At 45.8% G+C, this 17171-nt stretch overlaps 1 protein-coding gene across 1 annotated transcript in view; it reads right to left on the bottom strand.

The window, feature by feature from the left end:
* The window catches only part of LOC135521386 (insulin-like growth factor 2 mRNA-binding protein 3-B), a 107204-nt gene that overhangs the window by 61553 nt on the left and 28480 nt on the right, over positions 1-17171 (bottom strand). Inside the window, exon 4 of the mRNA XM_064947287.1 lies at positions 12308-12359. Within this exon, the coding sequence (XP_064803359.1) occupies positions 12308-12359 (52 nt within the window). The remainder of the gene's footprint in view (positions 1-12307; positions 12360-17171) is intronic.

Raw genomic sequence — 17171 nt, forward strand, 5'->3', positions numbered from 1 at the left:
AAGGATATTGACCACATTCCGTCAGTAGAGGATGCCTGGTTATTCTTTAAAAGTGCTTTCCTCACCATCTTAAATAAGCATGCACCATTCAAAAACATGTAGAACCAGGAACAGATATAGCCCTTGGTTCACTCCAGACTTGACTGCCCTTGATCAGCACAAAAACATCCTGTGGCGTTCTGCATTAGCATCGAATAGCCCCCGCGAAATGAAACTTTTCAGGGTAGTTAGGAACTAATATACACAGGCAGTTAGGAAAGCAAACGATAGCTTTTTCAAACAGAAATTTGTATCCTGTAGCACCAACTCCAAAAAGTTCTGGGACACTAAAGTCCATGGAGAATAAGAACACCTCCTCCCAGCTGCCCACTGCACTGATGTTAGGAAACACTGTCACCACCGATAAATCTGAGATAATTGAGAATTTCCTCCAATACACCTCTACGAAGATGACACCATTCTGTAAGCTACTGGCCCTTCTTTGGATATTGTTAATAAACCTCCAGACGAGCTTCAATGCCACACAACTCTCCTTCCGTGGCTTTCAACTGCTCTTAAATGCAAGTAAAACTAAATGCATGCTCTTCGACCGATTGCTGCCTACACCTGCCCGCCCGTCCAGCGTCACTACTCTGGACGGTTCTGACCTAGAATATGTGGACATCTACAAATACCTAGGTGTCTGGTTAGAATGTAAACTCTCCTTCCAGACTCACAAGAAGCATCTCCAATCCAAAATTAAATCTAGAATCGGCTTCCTATTTTGCATACAAAGCCTCCTTCACTCATACTGCCAAACATACCCTCATAAAACTGACTATCCTACCGATCCTTGACTTCGGCGATGTAATTTACAAAATAGCCTGCAAGACTCTACTCAGCAAATTGGATGCAGTCTATCACAGTGCCATCCGTTTTGTCACCAAAGCCCCATATACTACCCACCACTGCGACCTGTATGCTCTCGTGACCCTCGCTTCATATTCATTGCCACTGGCTCCAGGTCATCTATAAGTCTCTGCTAGGTAAAGCCCCGCCTTATCTCAGCTTACTGGTCACCATAGCAACACCCACCCGTAGCACGCGCTCCAGCAGGTATATTTCACTGGTCAACAAAGCCTATTCCTCCTTTGACCTTTCGTTCCAGTTCTCTGTTGCCAATGAAGGGAACAAATTGCAAAAAATCACTGAAACTGGAGACACATATCTCCCTCACTAACTTTAAACATCACCTGTCAGAGTAGCTCACAGATCATTGCACCTGTACACAGCCCATCTGTAAATAGCCCATCCAACTACCTCATCCCCATATTGTTATTTATCGTACCTCATTTGCACATACTGTATATACATTTTTTCTATTGTGTTATTGACTGTACATTTGTTTACTCCATGTGTAACTCTATGTTGTTGTTTCTGTCGCACTGCTTTGCTTTATCTTGGCCAGGTCGCAGTTGTAAATGAGGACTTGTTCTCAACTGGACTACCTGGTTCAATAAAGGTGAAATAAAAATAAAATCAGATGACCTGGCCTCCACAATCCCCTGACCTCAACCCAATTGAGATGGTCTGGGATGAGTTGGAGTGAAGTGAAGGAAAAGCAGCCAACAAGTGCTCAGCATATGTGGGAACTGTTTCAAGACTGTTGGAAAAGCATTACAGGTGAATCTGGTTGACAGAATGCCAAGAGTGCAAAACTGCCATCACGGCAAGGCAAACACTTTTTTGGTTACTACGTGATTTTATATGTGTTCACTATTATTATACAATTAAAAAAATAATATAAATAAAGAAAAACCCTTGAATGAGTAGGTGTGTCCAAACTTTTGACTGGTACTGTATTATAGTCAATGCCACTCCAACATTGCTCATCCTAATATTTATATATTTTTTAATTCCATTCTTTTACTTTTAGATTTGTGTATGGTTGTGAATTGTTAGATATTACTGCAGTGTTGCTGCTATAAACACAAGCATTTCGCTACACCCGCAATAACATCTGCGAACAGTGGTCGAGGTAGATTTAGTGGTAGTGGTAGAGGTAGATTTAGTGGTAGTGGTAGAGGTAGATTTAGTGGTAGTGGTAGTGGTAGATTTAGTGGTAGAGGTAGTGGTAGAGGTAGATTTAGTGGTAGTGGTAGAGGTAGGGGTAGATATAGTGGTAGAGGTAGGGGTAGATATAGTGGTAGTGGTAGAGGTAGATTTAGTGGTTTATTTTTTTATTTTTTTTATTTCACCTTTATTTAACCAGATAGGCTAGTTGAGAACAAGTTCTCATTTGCAACTGCGACCTGGCCAAGATAAAGCATAGCAGTGTGAACAGACAACACAGAGTTACACATGGAGTAAACAATTAACAAGTCAATAACACAGTAGAAAAAAAGGGAGTCTATATACATTGTGTGCAAAAGGCATGAGGAGGTAGGCGAATAATTACAATTTTGCAGATTAACACTGGGGTGATAAATGATCAGATGGTCATGTACAGGTAGAGATATTGGTTGTGCAAAAGAGCAGAAAAGTAAATAAATAAAAACAGTATGGGGATGAGGTAGGTGAAAATGGGTGGGCTATTTACCAATAGACTATGTACAGCTGCAGCGATCGGTTAGCTGCTCAGATAGCACGTGTTTGAAGTTGGTGAGGGAGATAAAAGTGGTAGAGGTAGATTTAGTGGTAGAGGTAGTGGTAGAGGTAGATTTAGTGGTAGTGGTAGAGGTAGATTTAGTGGTAGAGGTAGTGGTAGTGGTAGAGGTAGATTTAGTGGTAGTTATAGAGGTAGATTTAGTGGTAGTGGTAGATTTAGTGGTGGTAGATTTAGTGGTAGTGGTAGAGGTAGATTTAGTGGTAGTGGTAGATTTAGTGGTAGTGGTAGAGGTAGATTTAGTTTAGTGGTAGAGGTAGATTTAGTGGTAGTAGAGGTAGATTTAGTGGTAGTGGTAGAGGTAGATTTAGTGGTAGTGGGTAGATTTAGTGGTAGTGGTAGAGGTAGATTTAGTGGTAGTGGTAGAGTTAGATTTAGTAGTGGTAGATTTAGTGGTAGTGGTAGTAGGTAGATTTAGTGGTAGAGGTAGATTTAGTGGTAGTGGTAGAGGTAGATTTAGTGGTAGTGGTAGAGGTAGATTTAGTGGTAGTGGTAGAGGTAGATTTAGTGGTAGTGGTAGATTTAGTGGTAGTGGTAGAGGTAGATTTAGTGGTAGAGGTAGGGGTAGATATAGGTAGATTTAGTGGTAGTGGTAGAGGTAGTGGTAGAGGTAGATTTAGTGGTAGTGGTAGAGGTAGATTTAGTGGTAGTGGTAGAGGTAGATTTAGTGGTAGAGGTAGTGGTAGAGGTAGATTTAGTGGTAGTGTAGAGATAGATTTAGTGGTAGAGGTAGAGGTAGATTTAGTGGTAGTGGTAGAGGTAGATTTAGTGGTAGATTTATAGAGGTAGATTTAGTGGTAGAGGTAGTGGTAGAGGTAGATTTAGTGGTAGTGGTAGAGGTAGATTTAGTGGTAGAGGTAGTGGTAGATTTAGTGGTAGTGGTAGAGGTAGATTTAGTGGTAGAGGTAGATTTAGTGGTAGAGGTAGATTTAGTGGTAGTGGTAGAGGTAGATTTAGTGGTAGTGGTAGAGGTAGATTTAGTGGTAGTGGTAGAGGTAGATTTAGTGGTAGTGGTAGAGGTAGATTTAGTGGTAGTGTTAGAGGTAGGGTAGATTTAGTGTAGTCGAGGTAGATTTAGTGGTAGAGGTAGTGATTTAGTGGTAGAGGTAGATTTAGTGGTAGTGGTAGATTTAGATTTAGTGGTAGAGGTAGATTTAGTGGTAGTGGTAGAGGTAGATTTAGTGGTAGTGGTAGAGCTAGATTTAGTGGTAGTGGTAGAGGTAGATTTAGTGGTAGAGGTAGTGGTAGAGGTAGATTTAGTGGTAGTGGTAGAGGTAGATTTAGTGGTAGTGGTAGAGGTAGATTTAGTGGTGGTAGATTTAGGTAGTGGTAGAGGTAGATTTAGTGGTAGTGGTAGAGGTAGATTTTGGTAGTGGTAGAGGTAGTGGTAGAGGTAGATTTAGTGGTAGTGGTAGAGGTAGATTTAGTGGTAGTGGTAGAGGTAGATTTAGTGGTAGTTATAGAGGTAGATTTAGTGGTAGAGTTAGTGGTAGAGGTAGATTTAGTGGTAGTGGTAGAGGTAGATTTAGTGGTAGTGGTAGAGGTAGATTTAGTGGTAGTGGTAGTGGTAGATTTAGTGGTAGGTAGATTTAGTGGTCGAGGTAGATTTAGTGGTAGTGGTTGAGGTAGATTTAGTGGTAGTGGTAGAGGTAGATTTAGTGGTAGTGGTAGAGGTAGATTTAGTGGTAGTGTTAGAGGTAGGGGTAGATTTAGTGGTCGAGGTAGATTTAGTGGTAGAGGTAGTGGTAGAGGTAGATTTAGTGGTAGTGGTAGAGGTAGATTTAGTGGTAGTGGTAGAGGTAGATTTAGTGGTAGAGGTAGTGGTAGAGGTAGATTTAGTGGTAGAGGTAGTTTTTTAGTGGTAGTGGTAGAGGTAGATTTAGTGGTAGTGGTAGAGGTAGATTTAGTGGTAGAGGTAGAGGTAGATTTAGTGGTAGAGGTAGTGGTAGATTTAGTGGTAGTGGTAGAGGTAGATTTGGTGGTAGTGGTAGAGGTAGACTTAGTGGTAGAGGTAGAATTGGAGGTAGTGGTAGAGGTAGATGTAGACTTAGTGGTAGAGGTAGATTTGGTGGTAGTGGTAGAGGTAGGGGTAGACTTAGTGGTAGAGGTAGATTTAGTGGTAGTGGTAGAGGTAGACTTAGTGGTAGAGGTAGAATTCCCTGCGTCCCTGGTTCGCGCCCAGGTCGGGGCGAGGGGATGGACGTAAAGTCTATACTGTTACATAGAGTCGCAATTCAAAGGCTCAGACACGAGAGGTACGTGGCAGGGTCTACAGTCAATCACGGACTACAAAAAGAAAACCAGCCCCGTGGCGGACCACAACGTCTTGCTCCCAGACAAACTATACAACTTCTTTGATTGCTTTGTTGACAATAATGTGCCACTGACACGGCCTGCTACCAAAACCTGCGGGCTCTCCTTCACTGCAGCCAATGTGAGTAAAACATTTAAACGTGTTAACCCTAGCAAGGCTGCCGGCCCAGACGGCATCCCCAGCCGCGTCCTCAAAGCATGCGCAGACCAGCTGGCTGGTGTGTTTATGGACACATTAAATCAATCCTTATCCCAGTCTGCTGTTCCCACATGCATTAAGAGGGCCACCATTGTTCCCAAGAAAGCTAAGGTAACTGAGCTAAATGACTATTGCCCCGTAGCACTCACTTCCGTCATCATTAAGTGCTTTGAGAGACCAGTCAAGGACCATATCACCTCCACCCTACCTGACACCCTAAACCCACTCCAACTTGCTTACCGCCCCAATAGGTCCACAAACGATGCAATCTCAACCACACTGCACACTGCCCTAACCCATCTGGACAAGAGGAATACCTATGTAAGAATGCTGTTCATCGACTACAGCTCGGCATTCAACACCATAGTACCCTCCAAGCTCGTCATCAAGCTCGAGACCCTGGGTCTCGACCCCGCCCTGTGCAACTGGGTACTGGACTTCCTGACGGGCCGCCCCCAGGTGGTGAGGGTAAGAAACAACATCTCCACCCCATTGATTCTCAACACTGGGGCCCCACAAGGGTGCATTCTCAGCCCTCTCCTGTACTCCCTGTTCACCCATGACTGCATGGCCATGCACGCCTCCGACTCAGTCATCAAGTTTGCGGACGACACTACAGTGGTAGGCTTGATTACCAACAATGACGAGACTGCCTACAGGGAGGAAGTGAGGGCCCTCGGAGTGTGGTGTCACGAAAATAACCTCACACTCAATGTCAACAAAACAAAGGAGATTATCGAGGACTTCAGGAAACAGCAGAGGGAGCAGCCCCCTATCCACATAGACGGGACAGTAGTGGAGAAGGTGGAAAGTTTTAAGTTCCTCAGCGTACTCATCACTAACAAACTGAAATGGCCCACCCACACAGACAGCGTGGTGAAGAAGGCGTTGCTCAGGAGACTGAAGAAATTTGGCTTGTCACCAAAAACACTCACAAACTTTTACAGATGCACAATCGAGAGCATCCTGTCGGGCTGTATCACCGCCTGGTACGGCAACTGCTCCGCCCACAACCGTAAGGCTCTCCAGAGGGTAGTGAGGTCTGCCCAACGCATCACCGGGGCAAACTACCTGCCCTCCAGGACACCTACACCACCCGATGTCACAGGAAGGGCAAAAAGATCATCAAGGACAACAACCACCCAAGCCACTGTCTGTTCACCCCGCTATCATCCAGAAGGCGAGGTCAGTACAGGTGCATTAAAGCAGGGACCGAGAGACTGAAAAACAGCTTTTATCTCAAGGTCATCAGACTGTTGAACAGCCACCACTAACATTGAGTTGCTGCTGCCAACATACTGACTCATCTCCAGCCACTTAAATAATGAAAAATTTGATGTAATAAATGTATCACTAGCCACTTAATATAATTTTTACATACCCTACATTACTCATCTCATACTATCTACTGCATCTTGCCTATGCCGTTCGGCCATCGCTCATCCATATATTTATATGTACATACTCTTATTCATTCCTTTAACCTTGTGTGTATAAGGTAGTTGTTGTGAAATTGTTAGATTACTTGTTTGATATCACTGCATGGTCGGAACTCAAAGCACAAGCATTTCACTACACTCACATTAACATCTGCTAAGTATGTGACAAACACAATTTAATTTGATTTAGTGGTAGAGGTAGATTTAGAGGTAGATTTAGTGGTAGAGGTAGACATAGATTTAGTGGTATAGGCAGAGGTAGTGGTAGAGGTAGATGTAGTGGTAGTGGTGGATTTAGTGGTAGAGGTAGACATAGATTTAGTGGTATAGGCAGAGGTAGTGGTAGAGTTAGATTTAGTGGTAGTGGTAGTGGTGGATTTAGTGGTAGAGGTAGATTTAGTGGTAGAGGTAGATTTAGTGGTAGAGGTAGTGGTAGAGTTAGATTTAGTGGTAGTGGTAGAGGTAGATTTAGTGGTAGAGGTAGATTTAGTGGTAGTGGTAGAGGTAGGGGTAGATTTAGTGGTAGTGGTAGAGGTAGGGGTAGATATAGTGGTAGTGGTAGAGGTAGATTTAGTGGTAGAGGTAGATTTAGTGGTCGAGGTAGATTTAGTGGTAGTGGTCGAGGTAGATTTAGTGGTAGTGGTAGAGGTAGATTTAGTGGTAGTGGTAGAGGTAGATTTAGTGGTAGTGGTAGAGGTAGATTTAGTGGTAGTGTTAGAGGTAGGGGTAGATTTAGTGGTCGAGGTAGATTTAGTGGTAGAGGTAGTGGTAGAGGTAGATTTAGTGGTAGTGGTAGAGGTAGATTTAGTGGTCGAGGTAGATTTAGTGGTAGTGGTAGAGGTAGATTTAGTGGTAGTGGTAGAGCTAGATTTAGTGGTAGTGGTAGAGGTAGATTAAGTGGTAGAAGTAGTGGTAGAGGTAGATTTAGTGGTAGTGGTAGAGGTAGATTTAGTGGTAGTAGGTAGATTTAGTGGTAGATTTAGTGGTAGAGGTAGATTTAGTGGTAGAGGTAGATTTAGTGGTAGTGGTAGAGGTAGATTTAGTGGTAGTGGTAGAGGTAGATTTAGTGGTAGTGGTAGAGGTAGATTTAGTGGTAGTTATAGAGGTAGATTTAGTGGTAGAGTTAGTGGTAGAGGTAGATTTAGTGGTAGTGGTAGAGGTAGATTTAGTGGTAGAGGTAGTGGTAGATTTAGTGGTAGTGGTAGAGGTAGATTTAGTGGTAGAGGTAGATTTAGTGGTCGAGGTAGATTTAGTGGTAGTGGTTGAGGTAGATTTAGTGGTAGTGGTAGAGGTAGATTTAGTGGTAGTGGTAGAGGTAGATTTAGTGGTAGTGTTAGAGGTAGGGGTAGATTTAGTGGTCGAGGTAGATTTAGTGGTAGAGGTAGTGGTAGAGGTAGATTTAGTGGTAGTGGTAGAGGTAGATTTAGTGGTAGTGGTAGAGGTAGATTTAGTGGTAGAGGTAGTGGTAGAGGTAGATTTAGTGGTAGAGGTAGTTTTAGTGGTAGTGGTAGAGGTAGATTTAGTGGTAGTGGTAGAGGTAGATTTAGTGGTAGTGGTAGAGGTAGATTTAGTGGTAGAGGTAGTGGTAGATTTAGTGGTAGTGGTAGAGGTAGATTTGGTGGTAGTGGTAGAGGTAGACTTAGTGGTAGAGGTAGAATTGGAGGTAGTGGTAGAGGTAGAGGTAGACTTAGTGGTAGAGGTAGATTTGGTGGTAGTGGTAGAGGTAGGGGTAGACTTAGTGGTAGAGGTAGATTTAGTGGTAGTGGTAGAGGTAGAGGTAGACTTAGTGGTAGAGGTAGAATTCCCTGCGTCCCTGGTTCGCGCCCAGGTCGGGGCGAGGGGATGGACGTAAAGTCTATACTGTTACATAGAGTCGCAATTCAAAGGCTCAGACACGAGAGGTACGTGGCAGGGTCTACAGTCAATCACGGACTACAAAAAGAAAACCAGCCCCGTGGCGGACCACAACGTCTTGCTCCCAGACAAACTATACAACTTCTTTGATTGCTTTGTTGACAATAATGTGCCACTGACACGGCCTGCTACCAAAACCTGCGGGCTCTCCTTCACTGCAGCCAATGTGAGTAAAACATTTAAACGTGTTAACCCTAGCAAGGCTGCCGGCCCAGACGGCATCCCCAGCCGCGTCCTCAAAGCATGCGCAGACCAGCTGGCTGGTGTGTTTATGGACACATTAAATCAATCCTTATCCCAGTCTGCTGTTCCCACATGCTTTAAGAGGGCCACCATTGTTCCCAAGAAAGCTAAGGTAACTGAGCTAAATGACTATCGCCCCGTAGCACTCACTTCTGTCATCATTAAGTGCTTTGAGAGACCAGTCAAGGACCATATCACCTCCACCCTACCTGACACCCTAAACCCACTCCAACTTGCTTACCGCCCCAATAGGTCCACAAACGATGCAATCTCAACCACACTGCACACTGCCCTAACCCATCTGGACAAGAGGAATACCTATGTAAGAATGCTGTTCATCGACTACAGCTCGGCATTCAACACCATAGTACCCTCCAAGCTCGTCATCAAGCTCGAGACCCTGGGTCTCGACCCCGCCCTGTGCAACTGGGTACTGGACTTCCTGACGGGCCGCCCCAGGTGGTGAGGGTAAGAAACAACATCTCCACCCCATTGATTCTCAACACTGGGGCCCCACAAGGGTGCATTCTCAGCCCTCTCCTGTACTCCCTGTTCACCCATGACTGCATGGCCATGCACGCCTCCGACTCAGTCATCAAGTTTGCGGACGACACTACAGTGGTAGGCTTGATTACCAACAATGACGAGACTGCCTACAGGGAGGAAGTGAGGGCCCTCGGAGTGTGGTGTCACGAAAATAACCTCACACTCAATGTCAACAAAACAAAGGAGATTATCGAGGACTTCAGGAAACAGCAGAGGGAGCAGCCCCTATCCACATAGACGGGACAGTAGTGGAGAAGGTGGAAAGTTTTAAGTTCCTCAGCGTACTCATCACTAACAAACTGAAATGGCCCACCCACACAGACAGCGTGGTGAAGAAGGCGTTGCTCAGGAGACTGAAGAAATTTGGCTTGTCACCAAAAACACTCACAAACTTTTACAGATGCACAATCGAGAGCATCCTGTCGGGCTGTATCACCGCCTGGTACGGCAACTGCTCCGCCCACAACCGTAAGGCTCTCCAGAGGGTAGTGAGGTCTGCCCAACGCATCACCGGGGGCAAACTACCTGCCCTCCAGGACACCTACACCACCCGATGTCACAGGAAGGGCAAAAAGATCATCAAGGACAACAACCACCCAAGCCACTGTCTGTTCACCCCGCTATCATCCAGAAGGCGAGGTCAGTACAGGTGCATTAAAGCAGGGACCGAGAGACTGAAAAACAGCTTTTATCTCAAGGTCATCAGACTGTTGAACAGCCACCACTAACATTGAGTTGCTGCTGCCAACATACTGACTCATCTCCAGCCACTTAAATAATGAAAAATTTGATGTAATAAATGTATCACTAGCCACTTAATATAATTTTTACATACCCTACATTACTCATCTCATACTATCTACTGCATCTTGCCTATGCCGTTCGGCCATCGCTCATCCATATATTTATATGTACATACTCTTATTCATTCCTTTAACCTTGTGTGTATAAGGTAGTTGTTGTGAAATTGTTAGATTACTTGTTTGATATCACTGCATGGTCGGAACTCAAAGCACAAGCATTTCACTACACTCACATTAACATCTGCTAAGTATGTGACAAACACAATTTAATTTGATTTAGTGGTAGAGGTAGATTTAGAGGTAGATTTAGTGGTAGAGGTAGACATAGATTTAGTGGTATAGGCAGAGGTAGTGGTAGAGGTAGATGTAGTGGTAGATGTAGTGGTGGATTTAGTGGTAGAGGTAGACATAGATTTAGTGGTATAGGCAGAGGTAGTGGTAGAGTTAGATTTAGTGGTAGTGGTAGTGGTGGATTTAGTGGTAGAGGTAGATTTAGTGGTAGAGGTAGATTTAGTGGTAGAGGTAGTGGTAGAGTTAGATTTAGTGGTAGTGGTAGAGGTAGATTTAGTGGTAGAGGTAGATTTAGTGGTAGTGGTAGAGGTAGGGGTAGATTTAGTGGTAGTAGAGGTAGGGGTAGAGTGGTAGTGGGTAGATAGATTTAGTGGTAGTGGTAGAGGTAGATTTAGTGGTAGAGGTAGATTTAGTGGTAGAGGTAGTGGGGGTAGATTTAGTGGTAGAGGTAGTAGATTTAGTAGAGGTAGATTTAGTGGTGGTAGATTTAGTGGTAGAGGTAGAAGTAGATTTAGTGGTAGTGGTAGAGTGGTAGGGGTAGATTTAGTGGTAGTGGTAGAGGTAGATTTAGTGGTAGAGGTAGTGGTAGAAGTAGATTTAGTGGTAGTGGTAGAGGAGGGGGTAGTGGAAGTAGATTTAGTGGTAGAGGTAGATTTAGTGGTAGATTTAGTGGTAGATTTAGTGGTAGAGGTAGAAGAGATTTAGTGGTAGAGGTAGATTTAGTGGTAGAGGTTAGAAGTAGATTTAGTGGTAGAAGTAGATTTAGTGGTAGAGGTAGATTTAGTGGTACTGGTAGAGGTAGTGGTAGAAGTAGATTTAGTGGTACAGGTAGAAGTAGATTTAGTGGTAGAAGTAGATTTAGTGGTACTGCTATATTTAGTGGTAGTGGTAGATTTAGTGGTAATGGTAGAAGTATTGGCAGAGGTAGATTTAGTGGCAGAGGTAGATTTAGTGGCAGAGGTAGATTTAGTGGCAGAGGTAGTGGTGGAGTATGAGGTAGTGATAGAGGTAGATCTCGACAAACCATTTCTGTAGGGACTTTGCTTTCTGCACAGGGGCATTGCTGATACATGACTTCCCCAAACTTTTGCCACAAAGTTGGAAGCACAGAATAGTCTAGAATGTCATTGTATGCTGTAGCATTTACAATTTCCCTTCACTGGAACTAAGGGGCAAAGTCCCAACCATGAAAAACAGCCCTAGACCATTATTCCTCATCCACCAAACTTTAAAGTTGGCACTATGCATTCAGGCAGGTAGCATTCTCCTGGCATCTGCCAAAACCAGATTCATCCGTCGGCTGCCAGATGGTGAAGCGTGATTCATCACTCCAACAAACGCATTTCCACTGCTCTAGAGTCCAATGGCAGTGAGCTTTACACCCCTCCAGCCAACACTTGGCATTGTGCATGGTGATCTTAGGCTTGTGTGCGGCTGCTTGGCCATAGAAACTGACTTCATGAAGCTCCCGACGAACAGTTCTTGTGCTGACGTTACTTCAGCACTCTGCAGTCCCGTTCTGTGAGCTTGTGTTGCCTACCACTTTGCGTCTTAGCCGTTGTTGCTCCTAAACGGTCCAACTTCACAATAACAGCACTTTCCTTTGACCGGGACAGATCTAGCAGGGCAAAGATTTGACGAACTGACTCCTATGACGGTGCCACTTTGAATGGCATTGAGGTCTTCTGTACTGGCCATTCAACTGCCAATGTTTGTCTATGGAGATTGCATGGCTGTGTGCTCGATTTTATACACCTGTCAGCAAAGGGTGTGGCTGAAATAACCGAATCCACTAATGTGAAGGGGTGTCGACTTACTTTCGTCTATTTAAAAAAGCATATCGATAATATTTAAGGAAAAAAAACAGTTGAAGAGATTGTAATGATATAAAAGATAATGTATTGTAATGTCTCACCTTGTTCCACGTTGTCTACAGTACCATACTGAGCTAGAAGGCCGTCCAAAACCTGAGGGAAAGACGGAACACAATCAATTACACACACACAGTTACTGTTAGCCCTGGGTTTACGGCTGAGTTACTGTCAGTCCTGGGTTAGGGCTGAGTTACTGTCAGTCCTGGGTTAGGGCTGAGTTACTGTCAGTCCTGGGATACGGCTGAGTTACTGTCAGTCCTGGGTTAGGGCTGAGTTACTGTTAGCCCTGGGTTTACGGCTGAGTTACTGTCAGTCCTGGGTTAGGGCTGAGTTACTGTCAGTCCTGGGTTAGGGCTGAGTTACTGTCAGTCCTGGGATACGGCTGAGTTACTGTCAGTCCTGGGATACGGCTGAGTTACTGTCAGTCCTGGGTTAGGGCTGAGTTACTGTCAGTCCTGGGTTACGGCTGAGTTACTGTCAGTCCTGGGTTAGGGCTGAGTTACTGTCAGTCCTGGGTTAGGGCTGAGTTACTGTCAGTCCTGGGTTAGGGCTGAGTTACTGTCAGTCCTGGGTTAGGGCTGAGTTACTGTCAGTCCGGCTGAGTTACTGTCAGTCCTGGGATACGGCTGAGTTACTGTCAGTCCTGGGATACGGCTGAGTTACTGTCAGTCCTGGGTTAGGGCTGAGTTACTGTCAGTCCTGGGTTAGGGCTGAGTTACTGTCAGTCCTGGGATACGGCTGAGTTACTGTCAGTCCTGGGTTAGGGCTGAGTTACTGTCAGTCCTGGGTTAGGGCTGAGTTACTGTCAGTCCTGGGTTACGGCTGAGTTACTGTCAGTCCTGGGTTAGGGCTGAGTTACTGTCAGTCCTGGGTTGGGGCTGAGTTACTGTCAGTCCTGGGTTAGGGCTGAGTTACTGTCAGTCCTGGGATACGGCTGAGTTACTGTCAGTCCTGGGTTAGGGCTGAGTTACTGTCAGTCCTGGGTTACGGCTGAGTTACTGTCAGTCCTGGGTTATGGCTGAGTTACTGTCAGTCCTGGAGTTACGGCTGAGTTACTGTCAGTCCTGGGTTAGGGCGGAGTTACTGTCAGTCCTGGGTTAGGGCTGAGTTACTGTCAGTCCTGGGTTAGGGCTGAGTTACTGTCAGTCCTGGGTTAGGGCTGAGTTACTGTCAGTCCTGGGTTAGGGCTGAGTTACTGTCAGTCCTGGGTTAGGGCTGAGTTACTGGCAGTCCTGGGATACGGCTGAGTTACTGTTAGCCCTGGGTTACGGCTGAGTTACTGTCAGTCCTGGGTTAGGGCTGAGTTACTGGCAGTCCTGGGATACGGCTGAGTTACTGTTAGCCCTGGGTTACGGCTGAGTTACTGTCAGTCCTGGGTTAGGGCTGAGTTACTGTCAGTCCTGGGTTGGGGCGGCTGAGTTACTGTCAGTCCTGGGTTAGGGCTGAGTTACTGTCAGTCCTGGGTTAGGGCTGAGTTACTGTCAGTCCTGGGATACGGCTGAGTTACTGTCAGTCCTGGGTTAGGGCTGAGTTACTGTCAGTCCTGGGTTAGGGCTGAGTTACTGTCAGTCCTGGGTTAGGGCTGAGTTACTGTCAGTCCTGGGATACGGCTGAGTTACTGTCAGTCCTGGGTTAGGGCTGAGTTACTGTCAGTCCTGGGATACGGCTGAGTTACTGTCAGTCCTGGGTTAGGGCTGAGTTACTGTCAGTCCTGGGTTATGGCTGAGTTACTGTCAGTCCTGGGTTACGGCTGAGTTACTGTCAGTCCTGGGATACGGCGGAGTTACTGTCAGTCCTGGGTTATGGCTGAGTTACTGTCAGTCCTGGGTTACGGCTGAGTTACTGTCAGTCCTGGGATACGGCGGAGTTACTGTCAGTCCTGGGATACGGCTGAGTTACTGTCAGTCCTGGGTGGCTGTCTGCTCATCTGGGTTAGTGTGTTAGAGCCCTTGACTGCTGGGTTAGTGTTACTGTTAGGCTGATGTCATGATGTCAGAGACAGCTAGATGCCTTCAATCTCACACAAATTATCAAGGAACCCACCAGGTACAACCCTAAATCTGTAAACATGGGCACCCTCATAGATATTATCCTGACCAACTTGCCCTCCAAATACACCTCTGCAGTTTTCAATCAGGATCTCAGCGATCACTGCAACATTACCTGCATCCACTATGGGTCTGCGGTCAAATGACCAACCCTCATCACTGTCAAAACACTTCTGCGAGCAGGCCTTTATAATCGACCTGGTCCGGGTATCCTAGAAGGATATTGACCTTTTCCCGCCAGTAAAGGATGCCTGGTTGTTCTTTGAAAGTAATTCCCTCACTATCTTAAATAAGCATGCCCCTTTCAAAAAATGTAGAACTAAGAACAGATATAGCCCTTGGTTCACTCCAGACCTGACTGCCCTTGACCAGCACAAAAACATCCTGTGGTGGACTGCATTAGCATCGAATAGTCCCCGTGATATGCAACTTTTCAGGGAAGTCAGGAAACAATACACGCAGTCAGTCAGGAGAGTAAGGGCTAACTTTTTCATTCAGAAATGTGCATCATGTAGCTCTAACTCTGAAAGGTTTTGGGACACTGTAAAGTCCATGGAGAATAAGAGACCTCCTCCCTGCTGTCAGATCACTGACCATTTCGTATTCCACCATACCTTCTCCGCTGTGCAATCCAGTTTACGAGCTGGTCATAGGTGCACCTCAGCCACTCTCAAGATACTAAACGAAATCTTAACCGCCATCGATAAGAAACATTATTGTACAGCCGTATACATCGACCTGGCCAAGGCTTTCGACTCTGTCAATCACCACATCCTCATCGGCAGACTCGACAGCCTTGGTTTCTCAAATGATTGCCTCGCCTGGTTCACCAACTACTTCTCTGATAGAGTTCAGTGTGTCAAATCGGAGGGTCTGCTGTCCGGACCTCTGGCAGTCTCTATGGGGGTGCCACAGGGTTCAATTCTTGGACCGACTCTCTTCTCTGTATACATCAATGAGGTCCCTCTTGCTGCTGGTGAGTCTCTGATCCACCTCTACGCAGACGACACCATTCTGTATACTTCTGGCCCTTCTTTGGACACTGTGTTAACAACCCTCCAGGCAAGCTTCAATGCCATACAACTCTCCTTCCGTGGCCTCCAATTGCTCTTAAATACAAGTAAAACTAAATGCATGCTCTTCAACCGATCGCTACCCGCACCTGCCCGCCAGTCCAACATCACTACTCTGGACGGCTCTGACTTAGAATACGTGGACAACTGCAAATACTTAGGTGTCTGGTTAGACTGTAAACTCTCCTTCCAGACCCATATCAAACATCTCCAATCCAAAGTTAAATCTAGAATTGGCTTCCTATTTCGCAACAAAGCATCCTTCACTCATGCTGCCAAACATACCCTTGTAAAACTGACCATCCTACCAATCCTCGACTTTGGCGATCTCATTTACAAAATAGCCTCCAATACCTTACTCAACAAATTGGATGCAGTCTATCACAGTGCAATCTGTTTTGTCACCAAAGCCCCATATACTACCCACCATTGCGACCTGTTGATCTTGCTTCATACTCGTCGCCAAACCCACTGGCTCCATGTCATCTACAAGACCCTGCTAGGGAAAGTCCCCCCTTATCTCAGCTCGCTGGTCACCATAGCATCTCCCACCTGTAGCACACGCTCCAGCAGGTATATCTCTCTAGTCACCCCCAAAACCAATTCTTTCTTTGGCCGCCTCACCAACTGTCAGAGCAGCTCACAGATGAATGCACCTGTACATAGCCCACCTATAATTTAGCCCAAACAACTACCTCTTTCCCTACTGTATTTAATTTTATTTATTTATTTTGCTCCTTTGCACCCCATTATTTTTATTTCTACTTTGCACATTCTTCCATTGCAAATCTACCATTCCAGTGTTTTACTTGCTATATTGTATTTACTTTGCCACCATGGCCTTTTTTTTGCCTTTACCTCCCTTATCTCACCTCATTTGCTCACATTGTATATAGACTTGTTGATACTGTATTATTGACTGTATGTTTGTTTTACTCCATGTGTAACTCTGTGTCGTTGTATGTGTCGAACTGCTTTGCTTTATCTTGGCCAGGTCGCAGTTGTAAATGAGAACTTGTTCTCAACTTGCCTAACTGGTTAAATAAAGGTAAAATAAAAAAATATAAAGCACTGCAGTGGGGAAACTGGGTGCCTAGGCTTTCTTTCTGAATGGGCAGTGATGCTGAAACATGGAGTCACACGCTGGTCAGTCATCTATGTTGACTCAGAGGGAGGTGACTTCCTGGCTTTACTCAACTGGTTGTTCTTCCAGCCCTCACCACACCAACACAGGGACACTGTCCTAGCCCTCACCACACCACGACAGAGGGACACTGTCCTAGCCCACACCACACAGGGACACTGTCCTAGCCCACACCACACAGGGACACTGTCCTAGTCCTCACCACACAGGGACACTGTCCAAGCCCTCACCACACAGGGACACTGTCCAAGCCCTCACCACACAGGGACACTGTCCAAGCCCTCACCACACCACGACAGAGGGACACTGTCCTAGTCCTCACCACACAGGGACACTGTCCAAGCCCTCACCACATGGGGACACTGTCCAAGCCCTCACCACACCACCACACAGGGACACTGTCCTAGTCCTCACCACACAGGGACACTGTCCAAGCCCTCACCACACGGGGACACTGTCCTAGCCCTCACCACACAGGGACACTGCCCAAGCCCTCACCACACAGGGACACTGTCCAAGCCCTCACCACACCACGACAGAGGGACACTGTCCTAGTCCTCACCACACAGGGACACTGTCCAAGCCCTCACCACACGGGGACACTGTCCTAGCCCTCAACACACAGGGACACTGCCCAAGC

The sequence above is a fragment of the Oncorhynchus masou genome, chromosome 29 (genome assembly GCF_036934945.1).
Source record: "Oncorhynchus masou masou isolate Uvic2021 chromosome 29, UVic_Omas_1.1, whole genome shotgun sequence".
Lineage (NCBI taxonomy): Eukaryota > Metazoa > Chordata > Actinopteri > Salmoniformes > Salmonidae > Oncorhynchus > Oncorhynchus masou.